This window comes from Phyllobates terribilis, unplaced genomic scaffold (genome assembly GCF_046119375.1).
Source record: "Phyllobates terribilis strain yellow unplaced genomic scaffold, ASM4611937v1 Scaffold_3__8_contigs__length_932513732, whole genome shotgun sequence".
Taxonomy (NCBI): Eukaryota; Metazoa; Chordata; class Amphibia; order Anura; family Dendrobatidae; genus Phyllobates; species Phyllobates terribilis.
The window spans coordinates 744,704,275-744,719,346 of NW_027362763.1; the positions used below are offsets into that span (position 1 = coordinate 744,704,275).

The 15,072-nt window shown below is 46.1% G+C and overlaps 1 protein-coding gene across 1 annotated transcript in view; it reads left to right on the forward strand.

Moving 5' to 3' along the window:
* Positions 1-15,072, forward strand: part of ACTR2 (actin related protein 2) — a 47,318-nt gene that overhangs the window by 16,752 nt on the left and 15,494 nt on the right. The window contains exons 2-5 of the mRNA XM_073672171.1: positions 1,695-1,805; positions 11,267-11,482; positions 11,868-11,940; positions 14,252-14,388. Coding sequence (XP_073528272.1) covers positions 1,695-1,805; positions 11,267-11,482; positions 11,868-11,940; positions 14,252-14,388 — 537 coding nt within the window. The remainder of the gene's footprint in view (positions 1-1,694; positions 1,806-11,266; positions 11,483-11,867; positions 11,941-14,251; positions 14,389-15,072) is intronic.

Sequence of the window (15,072 nt, forward strand, 5' to 3'; positions counted from 1 at the left end):
GGCATTGCTGACCTTTATTTTACTTGCTTATATAAGGATATTAATTCCTCAGCACTTTACAGGCATCATCACTGTCCCCATTGGGACTCACAATCTACATTCCCTATCAGTATGTCTTTGGAGTGTGGGAACAATCCGGAGAACCCGGAGGAAACCCACACAAACAAGGGGAGAACATACAAACTTCTTGCAGATGTTGTCCTTGGTGGGATTTGAACCCAGGACCCCAGCGCTGCAAAGCAACAGTGCTAACCACTGAGCCACCGTGCTGCCCAGCCCATGACATGTACCATGTTGTTTAACTGCACAGTGCATGAAAAAGTAGTGTTATTTTTTCCATTCCCCATTATCCTCCCAAAAAGTGTGTATGCATGTATGTAGGTATATGTTTGCATGTGTGCGTGAAATTGCTGTAATAATATGGTAGAAAGATAACGCAATTATTTATACTGAACGTCATTAAATTTAAAATGCAAAAAGTACTTTCAAAATTAAAAGTTTTATTTGTACCCAAAATTGGTGGCATTAAAAAAAATGCATCTCACACCACAAAAACATGCTGAAAAAAATAAAAAGCTTTGTCTTTAAGACCCAAATTAGATTACTCCTAAGGGTTAATACATTTTGCCAAGCAAATGGTGCTGTACCCGGGAATTTTTTTCTGTAGGGAAGGTCCGCCGCTGTGTTAGGTGAATAGAACAATGCGCGGCACATCGCTGGCTTATAATGGGCAGTCGGCATGAGTTTCAGCTAGAAGGCGGCATTTGTGCTGTGTACACTATGGCTGTGCGTGACTCAATAGGAAGTGTAATCACACATCTCTATATATGGTCCATAGACTGCACCCCGCACTTCATGCTCTCTGTACTGTGTTGTAAACGGAAAATACTGCTCTGCGGCCGGCACTCTGATAGGAGTTGTAGTTCTAAGAGGAGCAGTGTTTAGCTTCTTGTGCTTACTTGTCACAGATCTTGCAACACATTAGTGCATCTCCACCTATACACACCAGAGACTGATCCTTTCTAGTCTATTGCTCTCTCATTTAAAGGAAAACCTCTATTGAGTAACCTTTCAATTTAACTGTATTAAAAAAAAGTGAAGTAATTCAATGTGAAAGATCAATGAAGACAGGTTAGCAACTTACTGAGGAATCGGGTTACAATTTTCTTCTTATTGAAGGTTAAGAGGTTTTGCGGGAGAGTAAAATGAGAGAGGCGAGAGTGCTGCTTTCCCAGCATCACCCTAGAACTGGATTCACAGCCACACTGCTCACTACTTCTGTAAAATGCTCTCAATTCAACCGCCGCTTATGCAAAAGGTGATCTCACAGCTCCTCTCCCCTGCTGCAGATGGATCGCTGCACAGAGCATGTCCAGAAAACTATCTCAAGGAAGTCAATGAGCATCTCCAGTCTATTCATTGACCCTTGCAGTTGCTGCACATTGTATCTCTGATGTTGACACCAGCTCAGGCAAGATGGCTGCCCTTTTCTTGTAGAATAAAAATAGAAATGAAACAGCTAATTTAAAATAGGTATCAATATCTGATCCTGATTAGTAATAAATCTAGGTGCAACATTTACTTGTTTGGCCATCTAGTAATAAGGGAGTGTCGCTTCACTGCTGTGATTTATTTCTGTTTTATGATGATTTATTTTTATTTGTAATTTTTCTCTATTTTTTTCTCTCTTCCAGTTTGTGAAATGTGGCTATGCCGGCTCCAACTTCCCAGAGCACATTTTCCCAGCTCTGGTCGGGCGACCTGTTATCCGTTCTACTGCCAAAGTGGGAAACATTGAGATCAAGGTAACTATTCCTCAAAAGAGCATGAACTGAACTTTGGCTGTATAGGGTTGAAGGGAGACCAGAGAACTTTCTGGTAATGCAAATTTGGTTTTTTGGCATGGGGAGCCCTGGAGAAATTCTCAACCTTGTCACCTCTACTTGTTCTCTGCTGTGGGATGGACACAACACCATCATCACCGGCGCTGGTACATTGCTTACCTAGGGAAAGGTGGGGGGGTGAGGCTCAAACTTATCACGGTGCTTTCCATGCCACTTCGATGGACATTTTGGCAAAAATACCCCACTGCACCGATGACATGCATTAAGTATGGTGACAATAGATCCTAAATGTATAGGCACATTTAATATCTCTGTGGGTCACTTTAAAGGGGTTTTCCAGGCTTAAGGCTCAAGTCTGCAGTCACTTTATCCGATTGCAGACTTGTGAATCCTCACAATGCGTGCTGTCAGGATTCCCCAGCAATGGCTCCAAGAGCAGATGGACACATGACCATAAGTATGAGATTTGCATACATACGGTCACGTGCCGACTAGACGTGCGAGACTGGACACATCTAGTTGGATTGTGACCGGAAATATGAAAATTGCGTACTTGCTGTCACGTGTCTGGTACAAGAGAATTCTGACAGAGGATTCACAAGTCTGCAGTTTCACTCTTTCTGCAGTCACCCTTTATGGGGTCTGATTGTGATATATTGGCAATAGGCCGGTGTGTCCCATAACTACAGATGCAGCAGCTGCTCGGAGTTCTTAGCATTGTGCTCATTATGAGACATTGTGGTCATGTGCTGGCTAAAAATAGTGATGGCGTGGTAAGGTGCTGAGTACCAGCCAAAATCTGAAGGGCTAGTATGGAGAACACTATTTGTTACACATCAATGTAGCAAAAGCAGGAAAAACGATCAACCAAAAATGACTCTGCCCAATCCTGCTAGGCCCGTGTAGATGTTGTATGGTGGCCGCCTGCTTCGTACCGCACACTGAGCTGCTAAACAGAGCAGCACTCAGCACAGCCCTCACCATATGCTGTACGGCCACTGATTGCCGAATAATCTCCATTTTAGAAGTCGTGTCTTGAGCCGTGTTCTCCAACCTCACCTCTGACTTTCTCTTCTGCTTCACTTCTGTCTCTTCCACCTTTTACTGAAAACCTCAAGTAGAATAAGAAAAAGATGGTAAGTGAGGCTGCAGGTTGGTGTTTGCGCCTCCTCTGCGGTGCCGCTGACCACAGTTCTGGCAGATGTGTTCCCCTGCATGTTCTGGCATGTCTAATGCTCTATAATAAGGCCATACAGCTCCCCGTCGTACTGCGCCTCCACGGCCTGTCCAGGTTGTGCAGAAACCTTTCTATCCACGGGAGATATTGAATCTATGTAACACTAACCCGCGTTACCTGTAAATGTTCTTTGCTGTATGGATTTTGAAGTTTGCAGTTCTGCATGAAGAATCAATAACGGCTTCTTTGCTAATAGTGTTTTTCAGAAGTGAAATGCGCTGTAACCCTTAACAGATTTTTCTTTTTTATAAATGGCGATCAAACGTAATTTCCATTTATCATGGTCTTCACTGCTGAGATGGGATCACTTCAGATTATAACCCTAAAGTCGGAGTCTGCGCTACTGAGAGCGTCTGACGCGGCCCCTTCATCGAGACACTAAATCTGTGTTACTGCACTAGTTGGATGTAGATATTGTTGTATTTTTGGATAAAGACACAGAAATTCAATGTGTCTGCTGATTCCCCCTAATAAATATTCCCAGATTGGGAATCTATTGAAGTTGTGGTTTTAGTAAGCTCAATTATCAAACACTGAGTTAAGGCCCCGTCACACTTAGCGACGCTGCAACGATCCCGACAACGATACGACCTGTCAGGGATCGTTGCTGCATCGCTAATACATCGCTGGTGAGCTGTCAAACAGGCAGGCTCACCAACGATCAGGGGAGCAGCGACATCGTGGAAAGAATCTCTCCACGATGTCCTGCTCCTGGTTACCAGCCTGCTGAAGCAGGAGCAGGTTGGTAACCATGATAAACATCGGGTTACTAGGGGCACACGCGCACCTAGTAACCCGTTGTTTATCATAGTTACCACTCTGCTACGGTGAGCGGGAGGTTACCGCTCACTTTAGCAGGCTCGTAACCATGATAAACAGCGGGTTACTAGGTGCGCGTGTGCCCCTAGTAACCCGATGTTTATCATGGTTACCAGCCTGATCGCTGGTCACACACAGCGATGTGTGCTGACCAGCGGGAGGGCAACAACCAAAAAATGGTCCAGGACATTTTGCAGCGATCAGCGACATCACAGCAGGGGCCTGATCGCTGCAAAGTGTCACACATAGCGACATCGCTGGTGAGGTCGCTGTTGCGTCACCAAAACCGTGACACAGCAGCGATCTCGCTATGTGAGACGGGGGCTTTAGGGAATTTTGGGGAGATTAAAGTTAGTTTTCTGATCATATGAAACTAATCTTGGGATGGCTATTGATATCAGATCGGTGAGGGTCTAACACCTAGCAGCAGGGCTGGGGAGTCGGTGAGCTAAACCTCCAACTAGGACTCCTCAATTTCCCTAACTCCTGACTCCACAGCCCTGCCTCACTGCCGAGCATGTAGATAAAGTGCAGCCCTGCCTCACTGCCGAGCGTGTAGATAAAGTGCAGCCCTGCCTCACTGCCGAGCGTGTAGATAAAGTGCAGCCCTGCCTCACTGCCGAGCGTGTAGATAAAGTGCAGCCCTGCCTCACTGCCGAGCGTGTAGATAAAGTGCAGCCCTGCCTCACTGCCGAGCGTGTAGATAAAGTGCAGCCCTGCCTCACTGCCGAGCGTGTAGATAAAGTGCAGCCCTGCCTCACTGCCGAGCGTGTAGATAAAGTGCAGCCCTGCCTCACTGCCGAGCGTGTAGATAAAGTGCAGCCGTGCCTCACTGCCGAGCGTGTAGATAAAGTGCAGCCGTGCCTCACTGCCGAGCGTGTAGATAAAGTGCAGCCGTGCCTCACTGCCGAGCGTGTAGATAAAGTGCAGCCGTGCCTCACTGCCGAGCGTGTAGATAAAGTGCAGCCGTGCCTCACTGCCGAGCGTGTAGATAAAGTGCAGCCGTGCCTCACTGCCGAGCGTGTAGATAAAGTGCAGCCGTGCCTCACTGCCGAGCGTGTAGATAAAGTGCAGCCGTGCCTCACTGCCGAGCGTGTAGATAAAGTGCAGCCCGGCCTCACTGCCGAGCGTGTAGATAAAGTGCAGCCCGGCCTCACTGCCGAGCGTGTAGATAAAGTGCAGCCCGGCCTCACTGCCGAGCGTGTACATAAAGTGCAGCACTGATTCATCTCAACTTAAAGCCGAGATCCTTAGATCAGGAACAGAACAGACATTTATGGGACATTTCATAACTCTCCCAAATTCTTATGAAAACATTTACAGCACATCCTGCATTGTACTACTGTACCTAATTTACTATATATTTTAGGAGCTTGTCCTTTTTTTGTACCGACTCCACCAAAATGAACACCGACTCCTCAGCCCTGCCTGGCAGCGGCCACTATACATTGGGATGGGTGTTGATATCAGATCAGTGGGGGTCCAACACTCTTCAGCGGCCACTATACATTGGGATGGGTATTGATTAGTGTGCGTGTTCTGTTAACCCTTTCGACAAGCATGCTCGGGTGCTCGCCGTGTATTTGCGGCATGCTCGAATGTTATGTTTGAGTCATTGTTTGTGCATGATTTGCAACTGACAGCTTTAATACATGTGAGGAATACCTGTTTGTTAGGCATTCCTCACATGTATTAAAGCTGTCAAACAGTCGCAAATCATGCACACACAGTGACTCAAACATAACATTCAAGCGCGTAAATCTCAAGTAACGAGCATGTTCGCTCATCACTAGTATTGATATCAGGTCGGTGGGGGTCCGACACCTGGCAGCAGGGCTGTGGAATCAGCAAGCCAAACCTCTGACTCCACGACTCTGACTCCACAGCCCTGCCTGGCAGCGGCCACTATACATTGGGATGGCTATTGATATTAGATCGGAGGGGGTCCAACACCCAGCAGCGGCCACTATACATTGGGATGGGTATGGATATCAGATCGGTGGGGGTCTGACACCCGTCAGCGGCCGCTATACATTGAATGGCGCTGTGTAGTGCCACTCTGTTTAGACTTGCATCCAGCACCCTCCATCATAGCTGGTTGTGGGGGGGTGCCGGATGTCGGTCTCCCAACTACTTGATATTGATTACTAATCCTAAGGCTAGGGTAGCAATATTATATGAGAATCCCTTTAAGGACAATATTCTCCTACAACACAGAGCATCTACAAAGGCTCCGGAGGAATCACCATGCATGTCCATTGCATTGACAGCCCGGTCATTTCAGTGAGAACTGTGTAATGCTTCTTTTCGCCTGTGGTGGTGCTGTGGAGATATTCAGCACTTTCCACCTGATCACCTCCAATCAGTTGGTTGATGGAGGTTCCAGCAATTTTATTGTTCAGGGACTTTTCTTACACAAAGACCTTCTATCTATGGCCAATTAATGGAATTATTTAAAGGGATCCTATAGTTAAAGGATTGAAGGACGAAAGTGATAAAAAAAAAACAAAAAAACAATTAGGATACGGTGCACTTGTCGGACATGTGCTCCGTTTTGATTTTGTCTTTTTGCAATGGTCATGGGACTTATAGTCTGTGGGGGCCGTGGTGCAGAGGTAAAATCCTGGATGCAGCCCCTACAGATAAGGTTTTTATAGAAGTAAAGAGTCCTGTTACTTGACTAGAGACCGTTCATATTAGAAGGGGGCTATCCTACAAACGGCATTCATCACCTGTCTGGAGGTTGGGTGTGGTTGCTGAGGGTCTGACCACAGGGATCCCCACCGATAATGTCGTACGGGGGTCTCTTATTCCCCATGTGAACGGAGCAGTAGTGTGCCCAGGTGACTGCTCCCTTTACACTGGGCTTTGGACCCCCTTTTTAATGCAGTCACTGGGGGGTCTCCGTAATCGGACCCTGACCATGCACATATGTGTCTGTATGCCGGCTACTACCAGTGTTTGGCTTTCTCCGTTCTTTCTGCATTCCCCTTGAGTTCCCTTGTGTCGCCGCACACCAGGTTAGACGAGTTCAGGAATGTAAACAGTTGTACATCGCAGGAAAACCTGGTGCCGCAATGCTGCACTCACAAAGCGACGTGACCCGGGGGGGGGGGGGCTTGTTCTAATGGTGGCACACCTCAGCCTGTATGCCGATGAATAGTCACTATGTGAAGGCTTAGTGCAAATAATTAAAAAGAAAATAAAACCTCAAACATCAGGACTCAAAGAAGGAGAGGATCAGTAAGCCTGGGATATGAGTTTAACATCCCTTATTGCTGACTGCTGATTCCAGCTCTGCAGCATCGGACGAGTGCAGGAACAGGGAGGAGGTGCAACCAGGTTTCCTGTATAAGATGTGCAGCACATTACCTGGCTCCTGGGGTTAGTCTAACTCCAATATGGACGTTGCAGGAAGCTTTATGGTAGAGTGGTATGTTAGACTGAGCTGGCAGCAGTCTGCACCCACACAGTGATGTACAATCTCCTGGTGCAGATCGTGGGGGGACGGATGTAATGAACATCTGCCGCCCAATATATCAGAGAGAAGACCAGCTTTGACTGTGGCATTGAAGGGCACAGAGACAAAGAGCGAGTTGCATTACAAGGAATCCCCGGGATGCAACCTGTGACCATTCTGAAAGCTCAGGTCGCTGCTGTCTGGGCATAGTTCTAGTTGTAAGGCCATGCTTAGGTTTACACTTACAGCTGCTTGTGTATGGCCATTATGTGGTTAATGTACTCGCATATGGATGTATGATCATACAATGTACTCAGATGATTTATGATGCCCACATGATGCCAATGACCACACGGTTGAACTTATTATTAATAATAATAATATTATGCAAAATTTGAGACTCTTGACAATTTTGGCTTTGTAGACTATACAACCCCTGGCAAAAATTATGGAATCACTGGGCTCGGAGGATGTTCATTCAGTTGTTTAATGTTGTTGTAAAAAAGCAGATCAGACATGGCACAAAACTAAAGTCATTTCAAATGGCATCTTTATAGCTTTAAGAAACACTAAAAGAAATCAAGATAAAAAATGTGGTACTCGGTAAGGGTAACTTTTTTTCAGACCAAGCAGAGGGAAAAAATTATGGAATCACTCAATTCTGAGGAAAAAATTATGGAATCATGAAAAACAAACACACCAAAGAACACTCCAGTATATCACTAGTATTTTGTTGCACCACCTCTGGCTTTAATAACAGCTTGCAGTCTCTGAGGCATGGACTTAATGAGTGACAAACAGTACTCTTCATCATTCTGGCTCCAACTTTCCCTGATTGCTGTTGCCAGTTCAGCTTTGCAGGTTGGAGCCTTGTCATGGACCATTTTCTTCAACTTCCACCAAAGATTTTCAATTGGGTTGAGATCCGGACTATTTGCAGGCCATGACATTAACCTTATGTGTCTTCTTTCAAGGAATGTTTTCACAGTTTTTGCTCTATGGCAGGATGCATTATCATCTTGAAAAATGATGTCATCATCCTCAAACATCCTTTCAATTGATGGGATAAGAAAACTGTCCAACATATCAATGTAAACGTGAAGATGTAATGACAGCCATCTCCCCAGTGCCTTTACCTGACATGCAGCCCCATATCATCAATGACTGGAAATTTGCATGTTCTCTTCATGCAGTCATCTTTATTAATCTCATTGGAACGGCACCAAACAAAAGTTCCAGCATCATCACCTTGCCCAATGCAGATTTGCGATTCATCACTGAATATGACTTAAATCCAGTCATCCACAGTCCACGATTGCTTTTCCTTAGCCCATTGTAACCTTGCTTTTTTCTGTTTAGGTGTTAATGATGGCTTTTGTTTAGCTTTTCTGTATGTAAATCCCATTTCCTTTAGGCGGTTTCTTAGTTCGGTCACAGACATTGACTCCAGTTTCCTCCCATTCGTTCATCATTTGTTTTGTTGTGCATTTCCTGTTTTGGAGACATATTGCTTTAAATTTCCGGTCTTGACGCTTTGATGTCTTCCTTGGTCTTCCAGTATGTTAGCCTTTAACAACCTTCCCATGTTGTTTATATTTGGTCCAGATTTTAGACACAGCTGACTGAACAACCAACATCTTTTGCAACACTGCGTGATGTTTTACCTTCTTTTAAAAGTTTGATAATCCTCTCCTTTGTTTCAGTTAACATCTCTCATGTTGGAGCCATGATTCATGTCAGTCCACTTGGTGCAACAGCTCTCCAAGGTGTGATCACTCCATTTTTAGATGCAGACTAACGAGCTGATCTAATTTGATGCAGGTGTTAGTTTTGGAAATGAAAATTTACAGGGTGATAACATTAATTTTTTTTTTTTCAGAATTGAGTGATTTCATAATTTTTTCCCTCTGCTTGGTCTCAAAAAAAAATTACCCTTACTGAACACCACATTTTTTATCTTGATTTCTTTGAGTTTCTTAAGGCCCTAAAGTTGCCATTTGAAATTGCTTTAGTTTTGTGCCATGTCTGTGATCTGCTTTTTTTCAACAATATTAAACAACTGAATGAACATCCTCCGAGCCCGGTGATTCCATAATTTTTGCCAAGGGTCGTATAAATGCTGCTTTCAGAATATAAAATGGAAGTTAAAAGGGTATTCCCATCTCCAAGATCCAATCCCAATATGTAGTAGGTGTAATAATTATATTGGCATATGTCTCCAATTAGAGATGTAGTATAGTTCTTCTGATTTCGCTATATCGCTTACCACATGTGCAGGGCATTGCAGTAGCTTAGATATCCATGGTTATGGTCACTAACAAGTAACTGTCACTGTGTGGTCATAACCATGCTTGTCTAATCTACTGCAATGCCCTGCACATGGGGTAAGCAACATAGCGAATCAGAAGAACTATACTACATTTCTAATTGTAGGCATTTGCTAATATTATTACACCGCCGAATTGTGTTTCATCCAATGGTTCGTCCGACTCTCCCATACGCATGAACTCTCTCTCTACCAAGTGCTCCTATGCTCTCTATGAGAGCGCTGCTGCTAAACATCTTTTAGAGAACAAAAGGACCGGCATTCTGAAATCAGACAAGCTAGATCCTTCTGACCTCCGACATCTCTCATGAAGTCCCCATGCACATTAGACTGTTGATTGAACTTGTTGATGTCGGAGGGAGGGGGGTTGGGCTTACCCAAGTCTAATGTGTATGGGGGGCTTGTCTGACTGCTGTATTTGATCCAGGCACTACACTGGTGCTACTCTACCTGCGAGGCTCCCTTCTTTCTTGATGTATATGTGGCACCCCAGGGGTCTGGTTTCCACAGTAACAGCAGTGTTATGTCTGAGAGCAGGTGGGAGGTCTCTTGGTCAGGAATCCTATGCATGCCACACCTCCTGCCCAGTCCTGGGAGGGGAAGGACTTCCCCTATATAAACCTGGGGCTGAGGCAGGGTTAGAGAGAAGAGTAGAGAGAAGAAGAGAAGCAGTGATAGGAAAGAAAGATCAGGAGCTCTGTGGGAGTCGTGCTAAGAGGAGATCAGGGCTGGAAGCTGTAGAGCTCGCCCTGATTGAAGATTTCTTACCGGACCCGGAGTCCGAGGCTGTGGGGACTAACTCCTACCCAGCAGCAGAAACCGACCGGCAGGGGATTTCAGGTCCTCTGGCCCAGAAACCCGAAGGCTCGGTCACACGTGTGGGACCAGCACCGCCGTCGTGGAGCGGAAGCTACTAGAAGGCCCCGAGTCACCGGCCATACGGGTGAGCACCACACGGTACACTCAGGGACGTGGGCTACCTTTACCCGCCTCTAGCAAGGTAGCCAGAAGAGTACAATTAGTTGGGGAGGATCCCATCTGCTCAAGTACTGACCAGGCCCCGACCGCTAGCCAGTACTCCGGGAGGGTCTATCTTTGTCACCAGTAAAGACCCTGAACTACACCGTATCGTCTCTGAGTGATTCCTGCTACCCCCATCATCCACGTCGGCTGCCCTGAGGCCATACCCCTCCCGTTGGGGGTTATACCATCCACGCTGCACCATCCTCCCACCGGCCTCAGCGGTTTGCCCTGCAGCGGCAGCTCCATAGCTGCATTCAACGGGTGGCGTAGTCGTCCTACATCTACTGCTAATATACCGCCACTTAGTCTGACTCCCTGGGCACGGACCGGGTCACCGCCACGAGACTACTACCCCTATCAGATCCGGCTCCGGGTAGTCCCTGCGTGCGCAACGCTACATCACATAGGCCCAGGGCGCGTCATATACGGCTGCCGTCGAGTTTTCCGTAGATTCTAGAACTTGATCTGAGACCAATACACCTGCAGGTGTCCTTGTGGCAAGATTTGCGTAAATCTCACATTTCTGTGTCTGAACAAGACCTTGTTGTGTCCTTCAGGACCTCATGGTTGGCGATGAAGCCAGCGAGTTGCGTTCAATGCTGGAAGTGAACTATCCCATGGAAAATGGCATAGTGCGGAACTGGGATGACATGAAGCACTTGTGGGACTACACATTCGGACCTGAGAAACTCAACATTGACACCAGAGACTGTAAAATCCTCCTAACTGAGCCTCCGATGAACCCAACCAAAAACAGAGAGAAGATTGTGGAGGTAAGTCCTGAGTCCAGACTAGTCCGGTCTGTAATCCTTATTCAGTGTTCTATAAAATGGGACCCTAATCTATCTTGTAATCATGGTCCCGATGGATGCTGTCAGAAAAGACCGAACATGCATGTGTTGAGAAAGCCGCTGCCAGTCACTTCCGGTGGTGGTTCATTCTACCTGGTAATACAAGGATCCGGCGTTATAATATAATATGCCCCATCGTTCTCTGCACCGGCCTAACCTTTCAGGAGAGAATCAGAAAACTTTAAAGTATTTTGAATTTTTACCGACAAGGTTTTGTTATGACCATGCACATCGTAGCCTTTTTACTCTCCTGTTATGTTTCCATTGTTTCCAGCGTCCTTTTTATACTAAATGTCTTTTCTTCCAGGTGATGTTTGAGACTTACCAGTTTTCAGGAGTTTATGTTGCTATCCAGGCCGTTCTCACACTGTATGCACAAGGTGGGTACGGCGACTAAGATTACCATGTCTCCTGACTTATACCTGCTAATCTTATCTAAATATAACTACTGAGATTGGCACACAACATATGATATTGCCCAAAATGCTCAGAGGTGGGATAAACCCATCTTGACATCATCTAGCCCAGTGCTACTGAACATGAAGTAGCACTAAAGGTGCCCATACACCTTAGATACTGGTCTCTCCTGACACTGCCTTCCACGTCCACGTTCATGCTCAGCCTGTGAGTGCGTGTTTTTTGTTTATGGGGAGAATGGAGTAAGCTGCTGCCAAAATCCTTTTGCGGTGGCTTATGTCTCAGGAGGACAAAAGGAACCGTACATTACAATTCAACATGCCAATCCTTCTATGAGGATATCAGGAGGGCCTAAGGTGTAATGTTCCTCTTTGAGAAGAGTAGTAAGTTGGTGTTAGACTTGTAGGCTATGCAGTGCTCCAATGGGAATTTAAAGAAAACCGGTCTCATGAAAAACACTATTAACCTGCAGATATGGGGTTAATCTGCAGGTTAATAGCGTTCTGAACCTGCCCAGCACCCGCACTTTGAGCCCCTCTGCCGGGAGGAAATTAACTTTATCCCTCCCAGCAGCATTCGGGTTTCACCGGTTCGAGTTCAGTCACCGCTCTCTGTATAGAAAGTGGAGGCTGTATCAGCGCCTTGGCACTGACTGACAGCCGACCCTAATGCTCAGCTGCTGTCAGTCAGTGCTGGGGGTGCGTTTACTGCTGCCGCTCTGGTGACTGGACCCCCCCCCCATGACTGAACGCTGCCTGGAGGAATAAAGTTTATTTCCTCCCGGCAGCAGGGCTCAAAGTGTCGGCGCTGGTCAGGTTCATAACGCTATTAACCTGTAGATTTACCTGCTATCTGCAGGTTAATGGCGTTTTTTCAATTGACCGGTTCCTTTTTAAATTTGCAAATATCCTCTTCAGAGAGAGAGAGAGAGAGACCATCTCTAGTGCCAACTATCGGACGCAGCAATCCTAAAAGTCAATATCAACCTGTTAAAAGGCCTTGCCATGTGACTTTGGATAAGAAGGAACTCCATTTGCAGACAAGTGTTTCAGGCTGTTTGCTCCTCATCAGTACAAATCTGAAGACCTAGTTTGGCTGGCTACGAGGCTTCTGACAGAGCGTGTACGAGGCATGTCACCCAGCCAAACCAGTTCTCCTGCTTTGCACTGATGAGGGGCAAATGCCCAGAAACACTTATCTGCAAATAGTGTTTCTATTTATCCGAAATCAAGTGGCAAGACTTGTTAAAGGGTTGATACTGACACTTAAGATTGTAACCGCCAATAGGTGGCGCTAGAATTACGGTCCTCTTCTCTTTGAAAAGGCTATTTACATATCATTGGTCAGAAGAGAGGAGCCCATGTATAGTAGATAGCTGACCGAAATTGGCGAGTTCAGAGAACTGTCTCTGGAACAGTTGAGAGCAGCTGAGCTGCGCTGTATCTCTAGGTTCAGTTCACACCAGTGTCATAGCTTCCCAGCAAATAGTGGAAATCTGTGGGTGAGGGCTGCCATGGTGTGTCCACGCCATCTGCGGTAAATTCCTCTCGATGTTCCTCTGACGAACACTGTGGTACAGTGACCTAAAGGTGATCTGCGAGATCCGCGGACATTGTTTTCCTCCTTTGTTCTGTGCATAAGATGAATGAAGGAGTCATTGAATTGTTGGCGTTCCTGGCATTTTCACTTGTCACCAGTGCACTCGGGAGCGTGACAGTGTATAATTATGCCTCATCCCACGCAGTTAACTAGTCCTCGTCAAGAGCCGAGCACGCATGAAACCTATCCAGTTACTATGACAACAGCAATTTACTCCATTAGCCCACGGAGGATGGATGTAGTCCCAGAGCGTACGGCACATATCACACTCTGTAGTCCTGCTAATGGCCTCCACCATGCCGGATACTGCTCACCTCGCAGGATGAGCGCATGCCTTCTGCAGATACGGCGACAGGAGCCGCCAACCACAAAAAAAACCCACAATTTGGTAGTTTCACCCCCCTTACTTTAGTCTTGTCTCCTCTGGACAGGGGGTCCACGTGTCCTGTTAGGCAATATAGATGGTAGAGGGTTTTGTCTCTTGCTTCAGACTCTTGTAATAGCTGCTATAGCAAGGACAGACTTTCCTTTGCGTACAAGATGGTGCCTGGGTCAGACTGTCTGAACGATGCTGCAGTGACTCAATAATTAGTCACCTGGCTAATGTGTAACCATGTGTTGCGCCCCCTGATGGGTCTGACCCGTCATCCGTTATGATCTTTCCTTTCTCTACAGGGTTGCTGACTGGTGTCGTGGTGGATTCTGGTGATGGAGTCACTCATATCTGCCCGGTATATGAAGGCTTCTCTCTGCCTCACCTCACCAGGAGACTGGACATTGCCGGTAGGGATATCACCCGCTATCTGATCAAGGTAAGATATGGCTCCTAACTAGGGATGAGTGAACCCGAACTGTAAAGTGTATGTGTGTGTGTTTATATACTGTATATATTACGGACCAAAAGTTTGGACACGCCTTCTCATTTAAAGATTTTTCTGTATTTTCATGACTATGAAAATTGTATATTCACACTGAAGGCATCAAAACTATGAATTAACACATGTGGAATTATATAGTGAACAAAAAAGTGTGAAACAACTGAAAATATGTCTTATATTCTAGGTTCTTCAAAGTAGCCACCTTTTGCTTTGATGACTGCTTTGCACACTCTTGGCATTCTCTTGATGAGCTTCAAGAGATAGTCACCGGAAATGGTCTTCCAACAATCTTGAAGGAGTTCCCAGAGATGCTTAGCACTTGTTGGCCCTTTTGCCTTCACTCTGCGGTCCAGCTCACCCCAAACCATCTCGATTGGGTTCAGGTCTGGTGACTGTGGAGGCCAGGTCATCTGGCGTAGCACCCCATCACTCTCCTTCTTGGTCAAATAGCCCTTACACAGCCTGGAGGTGTGTCTGGGGTCATTGTCCTGTTGAAAAATAAATGATGGTCCAACTAAACACAAACCGGATGGAATAGCATGCCGCTGCAAGATGCTGTGGTAGCCATGCTTGTTCAGTATGCCTTCAATTTTGAATAAATCCCCAACAGTATCACCA